The sequence below is a fragment of the Phyllostomus discolor genome, chromosome 1, assembly GCF_004126475.2.
Source record: "Phyllostomus discolor isolate MPI-MPIP mPhyDis1 chromosome 1, mPhyDis1.pri.v3, whole genome shotgun sequence".
In the NCBI taxonomy this organism is placed as follows: Eukaryota; Metazoa; Chordata; class Mammalia; order Chiroptera; family Phyllostomidae; genus Phyllostomus; species Phyllostomus discolor.
In genome coordinates this window covers 14,729,849-14,745,648 of record NC_040903.2, presented here as the reverse complement: position 1 = coordinate 14,745,648, position 15,800 = coordinate 14,729,849, and the positions used below count along the sequence as shown (strand labels likewise).

The 15,800-nt window shown below is 55.0% G+C and overlaps 1 protein-coding gene across 1 annotated transcript; it reads right to left on the bottom strand.

The window, feature by feature from the left end:
- Positions 1-222: 222 nt before the first annotated feature.
- On the bottom strand, positions 223-14,732 carry SLC34A2 (solute carrier family 34 member 2). The gene is made up of 13 exons (XM_036019514.1): positions 14,578-14,732; positions 11,036-11,138; positions 10,777-10,935; positions 9,716-9,844; positions 8,479-8,622; positions 7,479-7,590; positions 6,098-6,293; positions 5,213-5,308; positions 4,679-4,799; positions 4,355-4,522; positions 3,677-3,793; positions 3,443-3,567; positions 223-2,321 (listed from the first exon to the last, which is right to left on the bottom strand). The coding sequence occupies exons 2-13, from the start codon at positions 11,133-11,135 to the stop codon at positions 1,698-1,700; spliced, it is 2,091 nt and encodes a 696-aa protein (XP_035875407.1). The 5' UTR covers positions 11,136-11,138; positions 14,578-14,732; the 3' UTR covers positions 223-1,697.
- Positions 14,733-15,800: the final 1,068 nt, after the last annotated feature.

Below are 15,800 nucleotides of genomic sequence, written 5' to 3'. Positions count from 1 at the left end.
TTTCCCTGTAATTGAAAGCAAAACACTTCTTTTGGGTTTATCTTTTTATTTCTCCCTTCCCACAACCAGTTAAAAAAAATACATCAATGCAGATACAAGGATCCAATTTTTAGAGTATAAAGGGTTTTGCTTACGTATTTACAGAGTGTGGCGTGGGGCATGGCTAACAGAGGCATGGTGAAAAGCCGGTGTTAAAAAAAATACAAAGACGGTTTTTCCTTCACATTTCCAAATGAGAACCCAAAACATATCATGCATTCACTATATAACTTACAAAAAGAAAAAGCAAAAGCAAGCACTGTACAGGCACACAATGATAAATATGGAGCATGAGTAGCCATGAGAGAATCTGTATCTACATGGGCGAAGGTCAGGGGAGGGCTCGGTTTGGTATCCCAACCTGCTATGATTGGGAGCGTGGTGGCCCCGCCCCCTGCCTCCCCCAGACTTGGTTAAAAGCTCACTCTCCAGGGAGCTCGGGAGCTCGGGAGGTGAGGAGCTGCGGGGAGTGAAGGAGGACGAAACACAACAGGGGATCTAGAAGGCACGGAAGGCTTCTGGGGCAAGAAGCACAGCCCTTAGACCAGCAGACACACGAGGCCCTACTGCCACTAGATGACCAAGGTTCTGCAGGAGTCCGGCCAGGCCCTCACTTCCACCCTCGGAGAAAAGGTAGCTCCGCAGGCCTCAAGCGAGGGCAGGGAGTCAAGCTCGTGAGTCTATGGGTATATGGGAGGGTGTTTGGAAAGAGTGGAGGGGTGGAAGGATGGAAGGAAGCTGGCACAGTCACCTTGCACACGGAGCAAGGAGACAGGTATGTAGAACTGCCCCGTGCTCAGGTGATTCCCGGGACTCAAGGCAGTGGCTGGGGGGGGGGACTCAGAACCTGAATCCAGAAGACTCAACGGGGATGATTTTAATCTGACCCAGAGTGGCTCCAGGCTTGAGCTATAATGGTCAATTTGGCTTCCAAAATAGCCAAATTAAAAAGAGCCCTTGGCCCTTTTAGCAGATAGTCCTCTCCCCAGCCCTCCCCACCCCCCGAGCTTGCCACTGCTGAACGGCTTTGCTCTCACCCTCCATCTGCCCAGCTCAGGAACAGGACCGCCCTCCTCTTAGGAGGCCGAAGCAACAGGTGAGCCAAAGTGCATCCCGGATCTTTCCGCAGCTCCCATGTGGCTCCCATCCTGGAAACTCGAGGGCACAGCTGGTACAATGCTTGGGCTAGCCCCTACCTGCCCAGGTGAGAAAACCTTGTCAGGGAACGTGGGGAGCCCTAGGAAAAGAAAAAGGCCCACACCTGTGTTCTCCAAGGTCCATTCCCTCTGACCTGGGCTGCTCTGGGGCAAGGATACCTGAGGGCCAGCTGCCTTTAGTTGAAGCCAGTCTTAGGTAAAAGGAGACTTTTATTACAAGAGCATGTGTGTACGAATGCGTCTTTGACAATCCCCCCACAAATCCCTCCTTTAGGACTTCAGAAAAGGATGGTTTGAGTCTGAAAATACGTTCTATTGGCCAACCCAGCTGCGTGCAGGGGTGGGTGGGTGTTGGGATCCTTTTTCTAGCTGCGGCAGTGCAAAGGGGAATGAGTCAGGGCTGACGTCGATGCCATTTCTCAGCGAGGTGGAGAGTGGCATGCAGAACCAGGAGGGAGCACGTGGGACTTGGGGGCCCCTCCTCCTGTCTTGGGGCAGCTGCTAAAAGGCCGTGCTGCTGGAGATGGTGTTTGTGTCCAGGGCATTCGCTTGGGACTTAGGGACCCCATCCTGCCCCTCTCCCACCATGGCGGTGTTACTGAAGGCCTCGGGGGCCTTGATGTGGATGTCTGGCACCTCCTCCAGGTCCTGGCAGCACTTGCTGCAGCGGCAGCTCCTGGGGCAGCACAGCAGACAGCAGGCACGGCAGCAGACGCGGCAGCAGCAGCAGCACGGGTTCGTGCAGCAGAGGGTGACCAGAGAGACCAACCGGTCCCAGGGCTGCAGTGAGCGCATGCACAAGGGCAGGAAGTTCCAGGTCTGGAGCTTACTGGGCAGGACGCGTGGGCAGCGGGACTGTAGGAGCTTGAGCACCACCACCAGGAGGATCACGAGAATGACGAGCACCCCCACGCCCACCAGCACTGGCCACCCGGCCAGCGAGAGGCCGAACACTGTCATCGGGGTTAGGCAGAAGACGCCGACCAGGTAGAAGACGGCAAACCAGCGGTACTTAGCTGAGATGTTGCCCAGCCCCTTGGCCAGGCGGATGGGCAGGCGGGTGAACGGGATTGGGTACCACAGCAAGATGCCTGTGATGTTGAAGAAAAAGTGGCACAGGGCAATCTGAAACACAAGAGGTTAGACAGGTGAACCGTGTGCAGTGGGGAGAAGGGGGTTGTCACCTGGCAAGCGTCAGCAGCAGAGTCATGGGTCCTTTACCTCCAAAGCAGCAGGGGCGGGACCTATATCGCAGGAGGGCCTGGGAAGCATCTGGGGTTGAGGGGAGGTGGGAGGGGAAGGGACCAGCTGAATTACAGCTCGGTTTTCAGAGCCCAAGGTCCTTCAGGCAAACTCTAACCATGAACTTCACAAATGTGCCCACTCTCTTGGCCCTGCTGTCCCCACCCGAGTGGTTAGGAGCTGGAGGGCAGAAGGAAAGGCTTGCAGGGTAGCTGGCCTTCTTGGCTCAGTGTCCCATTCTCGGGAGGGGGGAGAGAAGGAAGGATGGTGACAGCAGCCTCAGCAGCTGACATGTACGTGCTTACCGTGGGTGAGACAACGGTTCTAAGCCCTTTATGTGAAGCACTTAAATTCTAAAACAATATCCTGCGAAGCGACTATCGATATTGTCCCCAATTGATATAAGAGGAAATGAGGCACCATGAGGTTAAGCTATTTTCCCAAAATCAAACAGATGGACATGGCAGAGGTGGGTTTCAAACCCAGGGAGCTGTAGCCTGGCTCCGAGGCCATGCACTGTCTCATGTCCTCCCACCTGGTACCAGGCATCATGCCAGGGGCTTTGGACCAGCCCTGATACATTAGCCACGAGTCACGTGTGGCAACGGAGCACTTGAAATGTGGCTCCTTTCCCTTGAGACGTGCTGTGAGTGTAAAGTACACCCTGGTGCCTAGCTGATGCAGCAAGGCAGGTCCCCCTGATTCTTCTTAATGCCAAACCCAGGCTGAGTCCCCAAGGGGAGTGGAGAGAGAAGTGGGGGTCTATGCTTCCCGAAGGCTCCTCCTATAGCTATCAGGTGGCCACCCCACCTTTGCTTAAACAGCTGCTGGTGCCGGGAGCCTTACTACCTCTCTGTCTCCCTGTTGCTTCTCCTCCACATCTTAGTCTCAGGCCTGCCAGAGGAAAGCTGGGCTCCTGGTAGAGACCGTCCCCTTAAAAGACGATGGAAGGAGTTGCGTCCCGCCCACAGAGCCCCCGCCTGCCCCATGCAACGCGGCCTGACCTGGAGTGAGCTCCTCAGTCTACTGCCTGGGCTGGCCAAGGCAGCCATAATGGTGGTGGTGGTGGTGCCGATGTTGGCGCCCAGCGTGAGGGGATACGCCCTCTCAATGGTGATCACGCCAATACCTGGGGGGGGGGGGGCGGGGTAAGAGAAACACAAAGCGTCTGATGTCAGGCCCAGGGGATGACAGGAGAAGGTAAGGTGGCTTGGAGGAGAAGCCAGGGAGAAGCTCACCTATCAGCGGGGTCAAGGTAGACGTGAACACGGAGCTGCTCTGTATAAGGAAGGTCATGCCTGCCCCCACAAGGATAGCCAGGTAGCCGGTCAGCCAGGCAAAGGGAAAAGGCAAATCTGGAAGGTGGAAGGAAAAGATCTGTCACGATCCTTTGAGGAGGGTTGGGGGCCTGGGGGTGGTGGGCGCACAAACTAGGGTAGGAACACTGCCGGAAGGAAGGCCTCCTTCTTTTTTTTTTTTAATTATTTTTAAAAGATTTTATTTATTTTATTTTTAGAGAGGGAAGGGAGGGAGAAAGAGAGAGAGAGAGAAACATCAATGTGTGGCTGCTGGGGTCCATGGCCTGCAACCCAGGCATGTGCCCTGACTGGGAATCGAACCTGCAACACTTTGGTTCACAGCCCGCGCTCAATCCACTGAGCTACGCCAGCCAGGGCTAGAAGGCCTCCTTCTTGGGACCTTGCAAACAGGTGATGGGAGCTTTTTCCTGCTCCCCAGGTCCCACCCATGACACCCAGAAAGATTCCAAGGGCAGAATCTCCTGCAGCTTGTCAAATCCAAGAGATGAACTTCATGCGGAGAGGCCACCGCTAGAGAAGAAGCTGACAGGGCTCCCCTGAGGTGGCAACGGTGACACCACCCCCGAGGAAGCCCAGGACAGGGGGCAGGGCACCTACCGGTGTTGATGGTCTTCTTGATGACAACAGCTACTTGCCCCCCGAGCATCGAGTCCAGGAGCTTGACGATCACCACCAGACAGCCACAAAGCAGCAGCACGGACACCACCAGCAGAATGACGCCGACAATAGCATCAGTGAGGCCGGCGTTCATGAAGATGTGGCGGCCTGGAGAAACCATGGGAGGTCCTGAATCAAAGGGCACAGAGACCCCCAAGGCCAGACTGTTATTTATTCCTCTCTCCCAGTAACGGAACCTTGGTCGCCAGCCACCGGCACCCCGGACAGCCCGTCCCAGGGACTGACGCTGCGAGCTGTACTCACACTTGGCAACATTCTCCTGGTGGGTCACGTTCTCGATGGTCCAGGTGTGGAAACCATCTGTCCAGCAGAGGGAGGGGGAGGTGCAGTTCTCTTCGGAGGGGACGGTGACATTCATCTGAGTCTGGATGGCAAACATGAGAAATGGCATGGATCGTCCATAACGCTTGTTTTTGGTGCGGAGTTGGGGGAGACCGTGTGCACCCGTGGGCGTGATGCATTGCCTCTGTGGGTCCCTCCACACACGGGACAGAGGCAGCCAGGGATTAAGCCAAGGGACACAAAAACAGTGCCAAGCGGGAATAATGTACGTGTGGTGGGATGGGGCACAAGAACGTCTCTAATGCACTGCATTCTGTCTGTCCGTCCAGCGTTCAAGGACTTGCTTCTTGACAGACTCTCCCCAGCCAGTTCTGATTTTTCAGAAGTCCCCAGTTTCTTTTCCCTTACTTTTTACTTGCCCACTCTGAATGCAGGAATTTGCTTCAAGTACAGACGCAAGAGTTCATCCACCCAGCGGTATTCTTAGACACTTACCACGTTGGTGAAGGTCTTGCACCAAATCTTGATCAGACTCTTGTTTTGAGCTGCTTCATCGTTCATTGCGATTTGGCTGATGACTTTTTTATCCAGCTGAGGAAGGCAACGGACAGAAGAGAGTCAGCACATCCGCAGATCTGACGGGGGAGGGACGTGCAGGGGGGTGGGGGTGGGGTTCTGTAAACAGGGGTTCAGAGGATGCGAACAGACTGAGGCCCTGCAGAGATGAGCTGGGATTCCCCCTCCCTGCACTTGTGGGGGGCAGCCCAGCACCTGGACACCAGCAAGTGCTTGACAGGTAGATGAATGGCCCTGTGAACAGTGGGTGGGCTGCTCTCTAGAAAGTGTGGAGATGTTCTCTTCGTGACCCAAGGACATTGACAAGCGAGAGTGAAAGGACAAGGTCTACGCTGGCCCTGTCTCCCAAGGTGGCATACACAAAGCCTTCTTTCATTTGAATAATGAGGACAGACCCTGGAGCCCAAAGCCGTGAGATGGAAGGGAAGGCCAGTAACCTTTCTTTTTGGTGAGACGTAGGATAGTACTTGAGCGGTGAGCCCACCGGTGCTGAGGTCAGTGGTGGGAACAAAGTGGCCCCCAGTGTCCGCTGGGCAGTGCCTGAGTCTTGGGAAGCTCTTACCACCTCTTCCTCCCTCCCCCAACATGACATGCACGTTGAAGTCGAAGAACCAAAGAAGGCCAATGAGTCTCTCTAGTGGCCCCCACCACCCACCCCACCCCACCCCACCCCGCTGCTCTTGGCCATTTTCAGAGGCAGCCAAGTCGCGGTGTCCACAGAGCCCTGTGCGTCCCCGGCTGAGCAGGGTAAAGCGCAAGGGGGAGGGAGTCTGTGCCTTTCCCTTTCAGGGGGAGCCAGGCTACCTGGATGATTAGCTTTGTAAGGGGATCTGTGATGACTTTCAGAAACGCTGGGGCATCTTCTCCGTTTTTCAGGCGGAAGGAATCCACGATCAGGCTGGTCACAATCTCTAGGTAATGGGTGGTGGCCTCCACGGGCAGCAGCACCAGCACGGACAGCCAGTTGAAGAAGTCGTGGACGGTGGCCCCAGCGAAAGCCCTGCAGCGGGGAACCCCATCCTGAGCTGGCGGCCAGACTGGTCAATGACCAAGCGGGCAGCAGTCTAGGAAGGTCAGTCTATCTATTTAAACACTTGCCGAACAGAGGTGAGCAAGGTCAACGACACCCCTATGGGCAGGCACCTCCAGAGAGCGTATGTGCCTAGTTCATAGGTTATCCAGAGGCCAAAATTCGTGGGACAGTGAATAGAAATCAAAATCTGGAACAAGAAAACCTAGATTCCCAGCCACGTGCCTCAGGGTGTGTCATTCTGTGATATAATCATATGGCACTCGAGCACACCAGAGAAGCCACTTGAACCTCTTTGCCTTTTGACATCAGCCAAACGGGCGTACAGAAAAGCCGACTGGCCTCCTGAGAACAGCAGCTTTGCACACCCTGGGGGTGACGTGCATCAGCATTTCATCAGGGACCAAAGGATGGGGGGTGGGGGGGGTGGGGCCTATGTGTCTGCGGCGCCCCGCCCAGCCTGTTGAAAGCCACGTGCGTGACCCACACAGCACGAGCGCGATGCAGACAAGCTGAAAACGGCTCCTCTGCCTTAATAAGTACAAGAGCTGAAAAAGCTGTCACCTGTTAGAAAGGCCGAGAAACGCGCTTCATTTTCACATTAACCTTCCGGGAGGAAGGGGTCCTCTCTGCCTGGACCCAACCCGCTGCACGCTCATACCTCCCACAAGCACAAAGGCTACGTTCTGCCTTTCGGTGGCAGGCAGGCACGCGCAGAACCAGGAAGAAGTGGCAGGGGTTGAGCTGGCCAAGAATGGAAGCTTCGGGTTACAATTATTTCTGACGAAGCAGGACAGGAAGTCCTAACCTGGCTGGCCTTGTCTGAACTACACCCTGCTGCAGGGGAGCTTCTGGCTAGGACTTGCATTTGGGGGGCCCTGACTCTGTGCCAGCCACCTCGCTAAGTATTTACCCGCACGATCGTGTTTACTCCTCTAGACGACACAGTGGTGACACCATTTTTATCCCCGCTATGCAGATTGGGGGGTGCGGGCTAAGTATATGATCCCTACCCTCAGCTGCACTCACTGTGGCCGGTAACAAGGGACCCAGGAAGGACGAACATGTTCTCATTGGCTATTAAAAGGTAGTTCACGGCAACCTGGCCAGAGCCGACGGGCCTGATGGTGGCAAGTCTGGTTCTGAGCCTCTTACCTTCTGAACACGGTCCGGTCTCCTGCCTGCATGAGCGCCACGAAGGTGTTGGTGATCGAGGTCCCGATGTTGGCTCCCATGACGATGGGGATGGCGGCCCGCACCGTCAGCACTGGGGTGCAGGGAACGTGAGTCAGCAAGCTAGTGGGTGCGGGACGGCAGCCCGGCCGGCTTCTCTGCGGTGGGACCCGAGTGGCCGAACGCATCAGGCTAGCACCTCCCTAGAGCAACAATTCTTAACCTCTTGGGGGCTCTGCACCTTGCGGGCAGTCTGATGAAAGTCACGGCATCCACCACAGAAACAGACACGTGGACCCAAAAAAATTTTAGTGCATAATTTCAGGGAATCCACAGAGGCCGAGAAGTCCCTCTGTGGGCCCTGGCTCAAAAGCGCATTTCTGAATTCCTCAGAGGCAAGGCCACCGTAAAGGCCAGAAAACACTGTTGGCAGACCTTGTGTTCATGACAGCCAATTCCTGGCAATATAATTTCTTTTTCCTGCAAAATTAGTTCATTGCCACAGCGTTCTAGCATATACAGGGTCTGGCACAAATAACACCCCTGTTTTATTATAAACTTTTATTACAAAATCATAAGCATGTAATTCTGTAACAATATCACACTCAAGCACACCGTAGGACATTTTAGGTGAAATGTTCAAATTAAAACTATAAATTATTACACCCATAGTATTACCCTACCCACCACACTCAAGGAGTGTGTTATTTCTGCCGAACCCTGTATAAATATTTTAAAGAAGTAATACCTTTTTTCTAATTTGGCCCGTTAAGGGCTCTAGTTAATTTTGGCTGAAATGCTGGTTTGGGCTGAAAATCCATGTGTTCACACTCTCAGACTCAGCTACAGCAATGGACCCAGGAGGCCCGCCTGTGACCCCGAGTGGGAGACGTCACAGTTGGACGAGACGGGGGGTGACGGTTGACACGCCAGGGCCCATTCCCAGTGCACCCCAGCTGCCAAGGGAAGCGCCCACACTCACGCGAGGAGGCCACCATGCTGACGACGATGGACGTGGAGGTGCTGGAGCTCTGCACCATGGCGGTCACCAGCATCCCAATCCCCAGCCCCGCCATGGGGTTGGACAGGATAGAGTTGTTTTTGAAGAACTTCCCAGCCACCTTTCCTGGAAAACACAAAAACCCATGGCCACGTGACAGGGCATTAGCTGGGCACCGAGTGCTGGCGTCTCCACGCCTACGGCATCTTGCTTCCTTCTGCGTTTTCCCCGAGCCGCCCTGATGCCAGGAGGCCTGCCCCACCCACCCTCGCCCCGTTCCTTGTGTGGCTTCGTCCTGCACCCATCCACCCTTCGACCTCTGTCAGCAAACCCCGCTCTAGCCTTCTCTGATCAGGAACCTGGCCTCAACTCTGCACCCCAACTGATGCCAGTGAACCTCCTGCCCCAAGTCCTGTCTCCAGGATGTATTCCAGTTCATAAGATTTACTCTCCAGGAGTGGGTCTTCTCATCCATCCACTAGTCCCCCAAACCCCCAGCCCTAGCCACAGCCTGTAGTTGAGTGCTGGGAGTGTCATTTCTGAGTATGGGATCCATGAGATCCCCAAGCCATCCCCCAGTCCATTTTATGAAGGCTGAAACCCAGAGAGTGGAGGTGATTTTAAGACAGTGCCCCTGAAGATATCTGTGCCCAGGAGGCACTGCAAGTGCTAGCTAGCTCATCAGTGTTATTACCCATTTTGGGTACAAAGGCCACCAAGAGCACGGTGATTGCACTCGGGCCCCCCTCACAATGCACAGCCACACTCCGCCCTGGAAGAAGTCCCCCCCCAGGCTGGGGGCCCCTTGTCCTTCTCCAGCAAAGGTCCAGCTTAGATTTCCATAGTTGCTCTGGCCTACAAGGAATCTTATCCAATCCTCCCTTCAGTTGGCAGGGCGGGGGGGGGGGGGGGGCAAAGAAAGATGGGATCCCTGAGATAGATCTTTACATCAAACAGCTTCCTGTCTGGGATTTGTGGACACACACAAAGGGGCTGACACCCAGAAGGGGCTCCAGCCCTGGCGCCGGGCCTCAGCCCCCCGCAGCCGGCCATAGATGCTTACAGGCCTCAGTTTTCTCCTCAGTGAGACGGGAGAGGATGTCAGGTGGCTCCCAGGGCTTGGGGGCAGCAGGAGAGGGCTCGCTGAGCAGCCAGGGTCTGAACCAAATGGGACCCGCCCCGCCCCCCCCACCCCCACCCCGGCCCCTTTCAGCCATACCTCCAATCAGCTGGAAGGCACTGCTGAGCACGTCCAAGGAGCACACAAACAAGTAGAGGGATCCCAGAAGCAGGATGAGCTTCCCAATCCCTTGGAAGACACACAGAATCTTCTCTTTGGTGTCCCTCTCTGGGGGGAGCGGAAAAGGCACGAAGGCTTTTAGTGTCTGAAACCCTAAAGGGTTGGGCAATGAGCTCAGAGCTCTCCCCGCCCCCCACCCCAGCCAGGGGGCTGGGAGCTCTCTGGGACAGCGAGGCCAGAGGTGGCAGGTGGTGGGTGGCGAGGGGTCAGTTACAGGATTTACATCTGGGAGGAGGGGTCCAGGGTTGTCTGGGGACAAGCAAACCAGGCTCCATGCCCAGCTGAACCAGTATCACGGGTGAGGCAGTGAAAGGCAATTATCACCTGCTAAGGGTGGGGTCAGAGATAATGGCTCTGCTAAGCACCTTCTCAACAGCACAGACTATTTTCTGTCATGTGGCTGCAAGGTAGCAATCACAGCCTCCACCGGGGGAGGGCTTGGGCCAGGCTGCATCCCTGATGGCTATTTACTCTTACAATGGTTCTCATCCCCTCCCTCCCAGCCCCCTTCCCTTCCCAGCTGTGTGATCCACACAGACCTTACTCCCTGCATCAGGAAAAGCGCAGCATTTGCTCATCCAGCTATTCTGGCTGTGCAGTCTCTGTCTTCCGAAAGCCTCCTCTGATGCTTGCGTTTAGGTGAGGGGGCCCCACTTACCCACCCACCCAGGAGCTCTCAGAGCAGGGGCCCTGCCTGTTCACCCAGGACAGAACCCGGGACCTGGTCAGCATGCGGTGGATGCTAAGGAGCAGCACCGTTGTCTGGCCTGGTTATAACCCCAGCAACGGCACAATTGCTGAAGGAATGAAAAAAGAACAGACAACTCCCCAACCGTCACACCACTCTCTGACTCCAAGCCTCCTGGACTGTCGGGGGACAACCCTTGCCAGGACCTTTGCTGAAAGGACAGCAGGACAATGGGAAGCGAGGTGATACTGTAAAGGTGATGAACTCAACCCCCTGCCGGTCTCATTTTTACCTGACCACTTGATCCCCTGGGGCTTAAGCTCGGGCAGGTCCCAGGGGTCTTCCACAACTGCAGGCTCCTTTGTGGGCTCCTTTGTGGGCTCCTCAATCAGGGCCACGGAGGAGTGCGAGGGCAGAAGTTCCATCTTGGTCAGAATGATCCCGGTGCCATCTGCCCAAACAAACAAAGGCCAGGAGAAAGGAGGAGTCAGCCCCAAGTGTCCTGGGGTCCCCACAGGAGGCTCATCGGGGACTGGGTGAATGGCACTTACTTTTGTCCGTCGTCTCCTTGTCTTTCCCAGCCCTGCTGGTCCCTTCGATGTATTTACTGGGGTTGGGCTGGGCATTTTCCACCTCTGGCCAAGGAGCCATGGTCTGTGGATGGGAAAATAGGGCTTAAAGGAACAGCCACTGAAAGGAGGGGCACTTGGTCGTCATGACCGAGAGAGCCAGTAGTTGTAACATTTGGGGGAGTGGACGTGCTCACACTTTCTAAGTGTGGGCTCTTGGCACCGTTTTACACCCTCTGCAGGCCTCCTTCAACCACCAGCCCAGGGGGTCACCAAATCCACCCCTTCTTCCGGTGTTCTTCCATGCTCGCCTCCAATCTTTGATTTCCCTAAGTTCTGCCTCAGCCTCTGTCTTGACTGTCCCTTTGGGTCAGAGAGCAGGTGCAAACCCCTCCGTCTTCACCAGCTCACTGTCAAGTCCTCCCGGCCCTCTAAGGGGCCCCGGTGGACTTGACGTTTGCGCTCCCACACATTCTACCTGCTCTACCAACAAACCATTGGGTCTGCCGTGCAAGCATGCAGCACTGGACTTGGTTCAAAGCCCAGAGGTGCCCCTTATTGGCGGGTGTGTGTTGACTCAACTCACTTCATGCCTCTGAACGTGAAGTGTTGGTTTCCCCTTATACGTATACAAGGGGGATAATTCTTACTGTGCAGAGTCGTGAGATTAACGGTGATTTGTAGGCAAGTGCCTGGCCTGGCTTCGAGCAGGCATCCGACAAATAGTAGCAATTATTACCATGCCATGCTGCCTGGATTCATGGCCCTTTGTGGAAACCCCGTCCTTTCCAGCCTTCGGTGGACACCAGCAGAGGTCCTTGGAGCCTTTGGGCCCCCCAAGGCTCTCTCTTAACCCCACAGCCCTGGTCCAGCTATTCCCTCTCCCCACCTCTGCAAGCCACGCCCCAGTGTATGCTTGCTACCTGCAGAGGAGGGAGAGGAAAGGCATCTACTTTGAGAGTTCTTATATTCAGAAAGGTGTATTTAAGGCCCAGGCACGTGATTGGGGTCATGCTCACATACCTGCCCCCTCGCCCCCCACCACTGGTCCCTATCATTGAGCTGGCTGTGTTGACAGTCCTTTGGCTCAACTTCCTGCATCCACCTGTGTGCCCAACGCCAACAGGAACTCTTGCAGGCTAAGGAGAGGAACCTTGTCGGCTCTTCTCAGACCTGGGCCACAGGGAAAATGTAGGGCACCTGGCAGTCACCCAGCCCCTACACTTGCATTGATTGGGCCTCTCCAACCCAGACCTGTCCTGGGGCCACCTGAACACGTGGGGAGAGGAGGCACAAGGCAGCGTCCTGCAGATCACAACACCCACACACTTTCCCACCAGGTGGTGGCCTCCATGTGCAAGGGGGAGATGACCGCTGGAGCCCCAACACACAGGACACTGAGTAGCCAGCCATGTGTCTGTGTGTATTGTACCAGGCACTGCTGTAAGCCCTGTACACACATGAGCCCCCTGAATCTCACATGCACTTACAAAGTTGTATGAAACTCACTGTAAGTGTTTATACCTCAGTACCAGTGTCAGCAGGAGACCGGGGCTCGGGACCTAACTGCACGCCACACCTGCGAGACCATTCGGACTCAGGTAGTCTGACTCCACCGCTCTCAGTCTGCTCGAGGAACGTTTTCCTATACTGTGCAAAAATGACCAAGATTCCGCAAATTCCCAAGAGGGTGATGGGTACTTTTCTTGAGCTTTAGCCATCGAGGGGCAAAATGATCCCCAAGGAAACAGTGGCGGGAGGGAGGTGTGCGGGACAGGAGACAGGGAAGCAACTGGCCTGGGTTTAGTTGCTGACAGGCTTTCGTTTAGACTCTTGATATGCACTAATGGGGTTTTAAAAAGACACCTACCCTCTCTTTGAACTAGGGCCCCCTGACCAAACCCCCCTCCCAGCGCACCTTTAATTTGTATTTATATTTTAAATAAATCCTGTCATTAACTTACAGCCATATCAATTATTTTGCATTGCACTGGGGAGTTGAAAGGGCTAATTTATGAAAATAAACATTTAAAACGAATTTTCAATCTTTTTTGCAGCCCTCCTTTTGCACTCCTTTGCATTTTTAAAATTCGTTGGAATGAAATGACTCACTGGGATGCCCTGATTACTCCCTGCTGATCCCGTCCCGCTGTCCCCAGGGCGGAGGCGGGAGGAGGGGGTGAGGGAGGTGGGGCGGGAGGTGGCTGTTTTCTTCCTTAAACTGAACTCGGGCTATTTTTGTCAACTTTGTGTCTAACAGCAATAATCCAGGCGTCCTCCCACCACCGGGGACTTCTTTTCATGGGATGGTTGAGTGATTCGGGGAGGGTTTTGGAGGCGTGCCCTTCTTGCCACCGGTTTCCAAAGTTATAAAAATAGGAGATAGTTATCAGCTGGCTGGCTGGCACAGAGAGATTCAAAAGCTCTTAACGATCTGAAACAATGGTCTCCTAGGAGGCACAACTTTGCAGCAATGTCCCAGAGGCAACAAGTTAAGGAATTCCAACACCGGAGGGCTCACAAAGAAATCTCTCCCTGAGCCTAAACAAGGAGGGAGAGAGGGTTGCAAGCGATAAAATCCACAAGCTGCCTCCACGAAGTCCACCTGTTTGAGGAAGCTGCTTCCTTGCTGAGGAGGAGAGAGATTCTAACTCGGTTCGCCTCCTTGCCAGCTACCCAAGGCAGACATCTGCCCCGAGGGATCTAAAGGCTGAATGAACTGCCTTCCATGAACCTCCCTCTTTCTGGCCTGGGGATTCTCATTCGCCCCGACAAAGCTGCACCTGTGCACGTCATTGGCGAGCCATTTCCCAAGCCAGCTGGCCTGGTACCCTCAAACCACTGAAAAATCTGTGGGCTCTGTTCTCCCAAGGCAAGCTGAAGGACCAGCCAGCCCATCGCTGATTCAGGCCGCCTGTCCTAATGGGCCCAGCACGTCAGGACCGTCTCTTGCAATCAGTCATTTTGGATAAAGAACTTAGCACGTGGAAGTCATGCAAAGTGGGCATGGGGGTATGCAGAGAACCTCACAAACCTAGAACTTTCAGCTCCAACAAATCTCCAAGATGATTTGCTTCTGGTAGTAAAAGGGGGAAGCTGAGGCACGTGGGGCTCAGAGACATGCCTTGGGTCACACAGCAAATCAATGACGAAAAAGGGCACCTAGCCTTCTTGATTCCTGCGTGGTCCCTCCATTCCCCACCCCCACCCCATTTTTCCTGCCAAAACCACGGACCCTAAAGCATCTATAATTTTAGAACCCCCAAAGATGGCTTGTTAATAACACTCCCAGAAGCAATAGTGTAGTCACAGGAGTGGCAGTAGCAGTAACATTAAGGGGGGAAGTATCTGAAAATTTGCAGATTTATTATTTTTTTTTCTCTTCCGCGGCCCAAAGTCAGCCAAGTTCCTCGAGGTCAGCATCGAGGGAATATCTAAAAGAATTAATTAAAAGTAAATTAAGGTTCTTTCAGGAGTGAGGTGGGAGCGGGAAGCGCCCTTGCCCCAGCGGCGGCGGTACTCACCAGCGCTCGGCGCGCAGGTAATGGACCGAAGGAGGCACCCAGGTGGAGCGCGGCGGCCCGGGTATTTGTAGCCAAGGTGTTGCGCAAAGAGGCCGGCGGCAGGGGCCATCACCACGCCCCTCGCACATTCCAGGCCCGCCTGCCGCCGGCGGGACACAGCCTACCTGCCGGCTTAACGAGCCCATCGCGACCTCGCCCGCAGCGACGAGGAAAGAAAGGCGACGGGGAGAAATCGCGGCCTTTCCCCCGGCGTCCCAGCGCAGCGAACGTGCCCGCGCCCCGCGCTCACTGGGCCCCGGCTGGCGCGCTCTCTCTGCTCAGCCTCCGCGCCGCCGGCCGCCAAAGATCCCAGCACAGGGATGGCAGTGGGGCACCAGTTTTCCGCCGCTCCCCTCCCCGAGAACCTGAATCTTCCAGTTTAGCTGCTCTGGTGCAGAGCAAGTCAGACAAAAGCCAACTGGAAAACTCAGGGACAAAACCTTTGAAAACAAAGCTGGGATTGTTCAGCCTTAGTCTTGGGGATGCTTTCTGCTTTCTGGACTCAGCAGTAGACAGACACTCGGAGCCCCGGGTGTGCCATGGGACAGGGCTGGGGCTGCTCCCAGGTAGCTGCTCTCACCGTGCGGGGCGCAGTACTGGCTAAAGGGGGACAAATACAGGGTGACAGGAGGAGATGATTTGCGTGGTGGGCACACAAATTATATGGCCCTACACACCAATGTCACCCCAATAAATTTGATTTTTTTTAAAAAAAAGAAAACTGCTTCCCCAGAAGCTTGTTGGGCTTTGGAGAACCATGGCCCCGTTTCACCCTCAGGTCCGCCCCGTGTTGCCACACCTCTTTCTTCATCCGGACCTGGAGGACACCTGCCCCAGGGAGAGCCCATCACCACACTTTATCCTAGCAGCAGCCCGGTTCTGGGCCAGGCAGACAGGTTCTCCAATGCCCACGCAAACGCTTTCTTGGACTCAGAGTAGCTCCCGTTCCAGTTGAGAGCTTAGAGGGGTAGGGGAGCGTGACATGGGACTACTCTGGACTTGCTGAGCCAGGATCTTGTTCCAAAACCCGGGTCTTATTCCCTCTGCGGTAGGGTTCCGGTTTTACAGCTGAGGCAAGTGAGGCTTAGCCGCTTACTAGCTGGCCAGCTGCCCACGACTAATATGTAGTGGACTGCTCCATTGCAAGTAGGCTGGTCTCATTCCAAAGCCAAGAGCTCTCTCCA

Bases quoted from the DNA above. Each gene is read 5' to 3' on its own strand.
- SLC34A2 (XM_036019514.1), bottom strand. From the start codon at position 11,135: ATGGCTCCTTGGCCAGAGGTGGAAAATGCCCAGCCCAACCCCAGTAAA. The intron at 6,294-7,478 runs GTAAGAGGCTCA...TCCCCGCTGCAG, and splicing joins GACCGGACCGTGTTCAGAAG to GGCTTTCGCTGGGGCCACCG. The intron at 5,309-6,097 runs GTAGCCTGGCTC...TGCCTTCCTCAG, and splicing joins TTACAAAGCTAATCATCCAG to CTGGATAAAAAAGTCATCAG.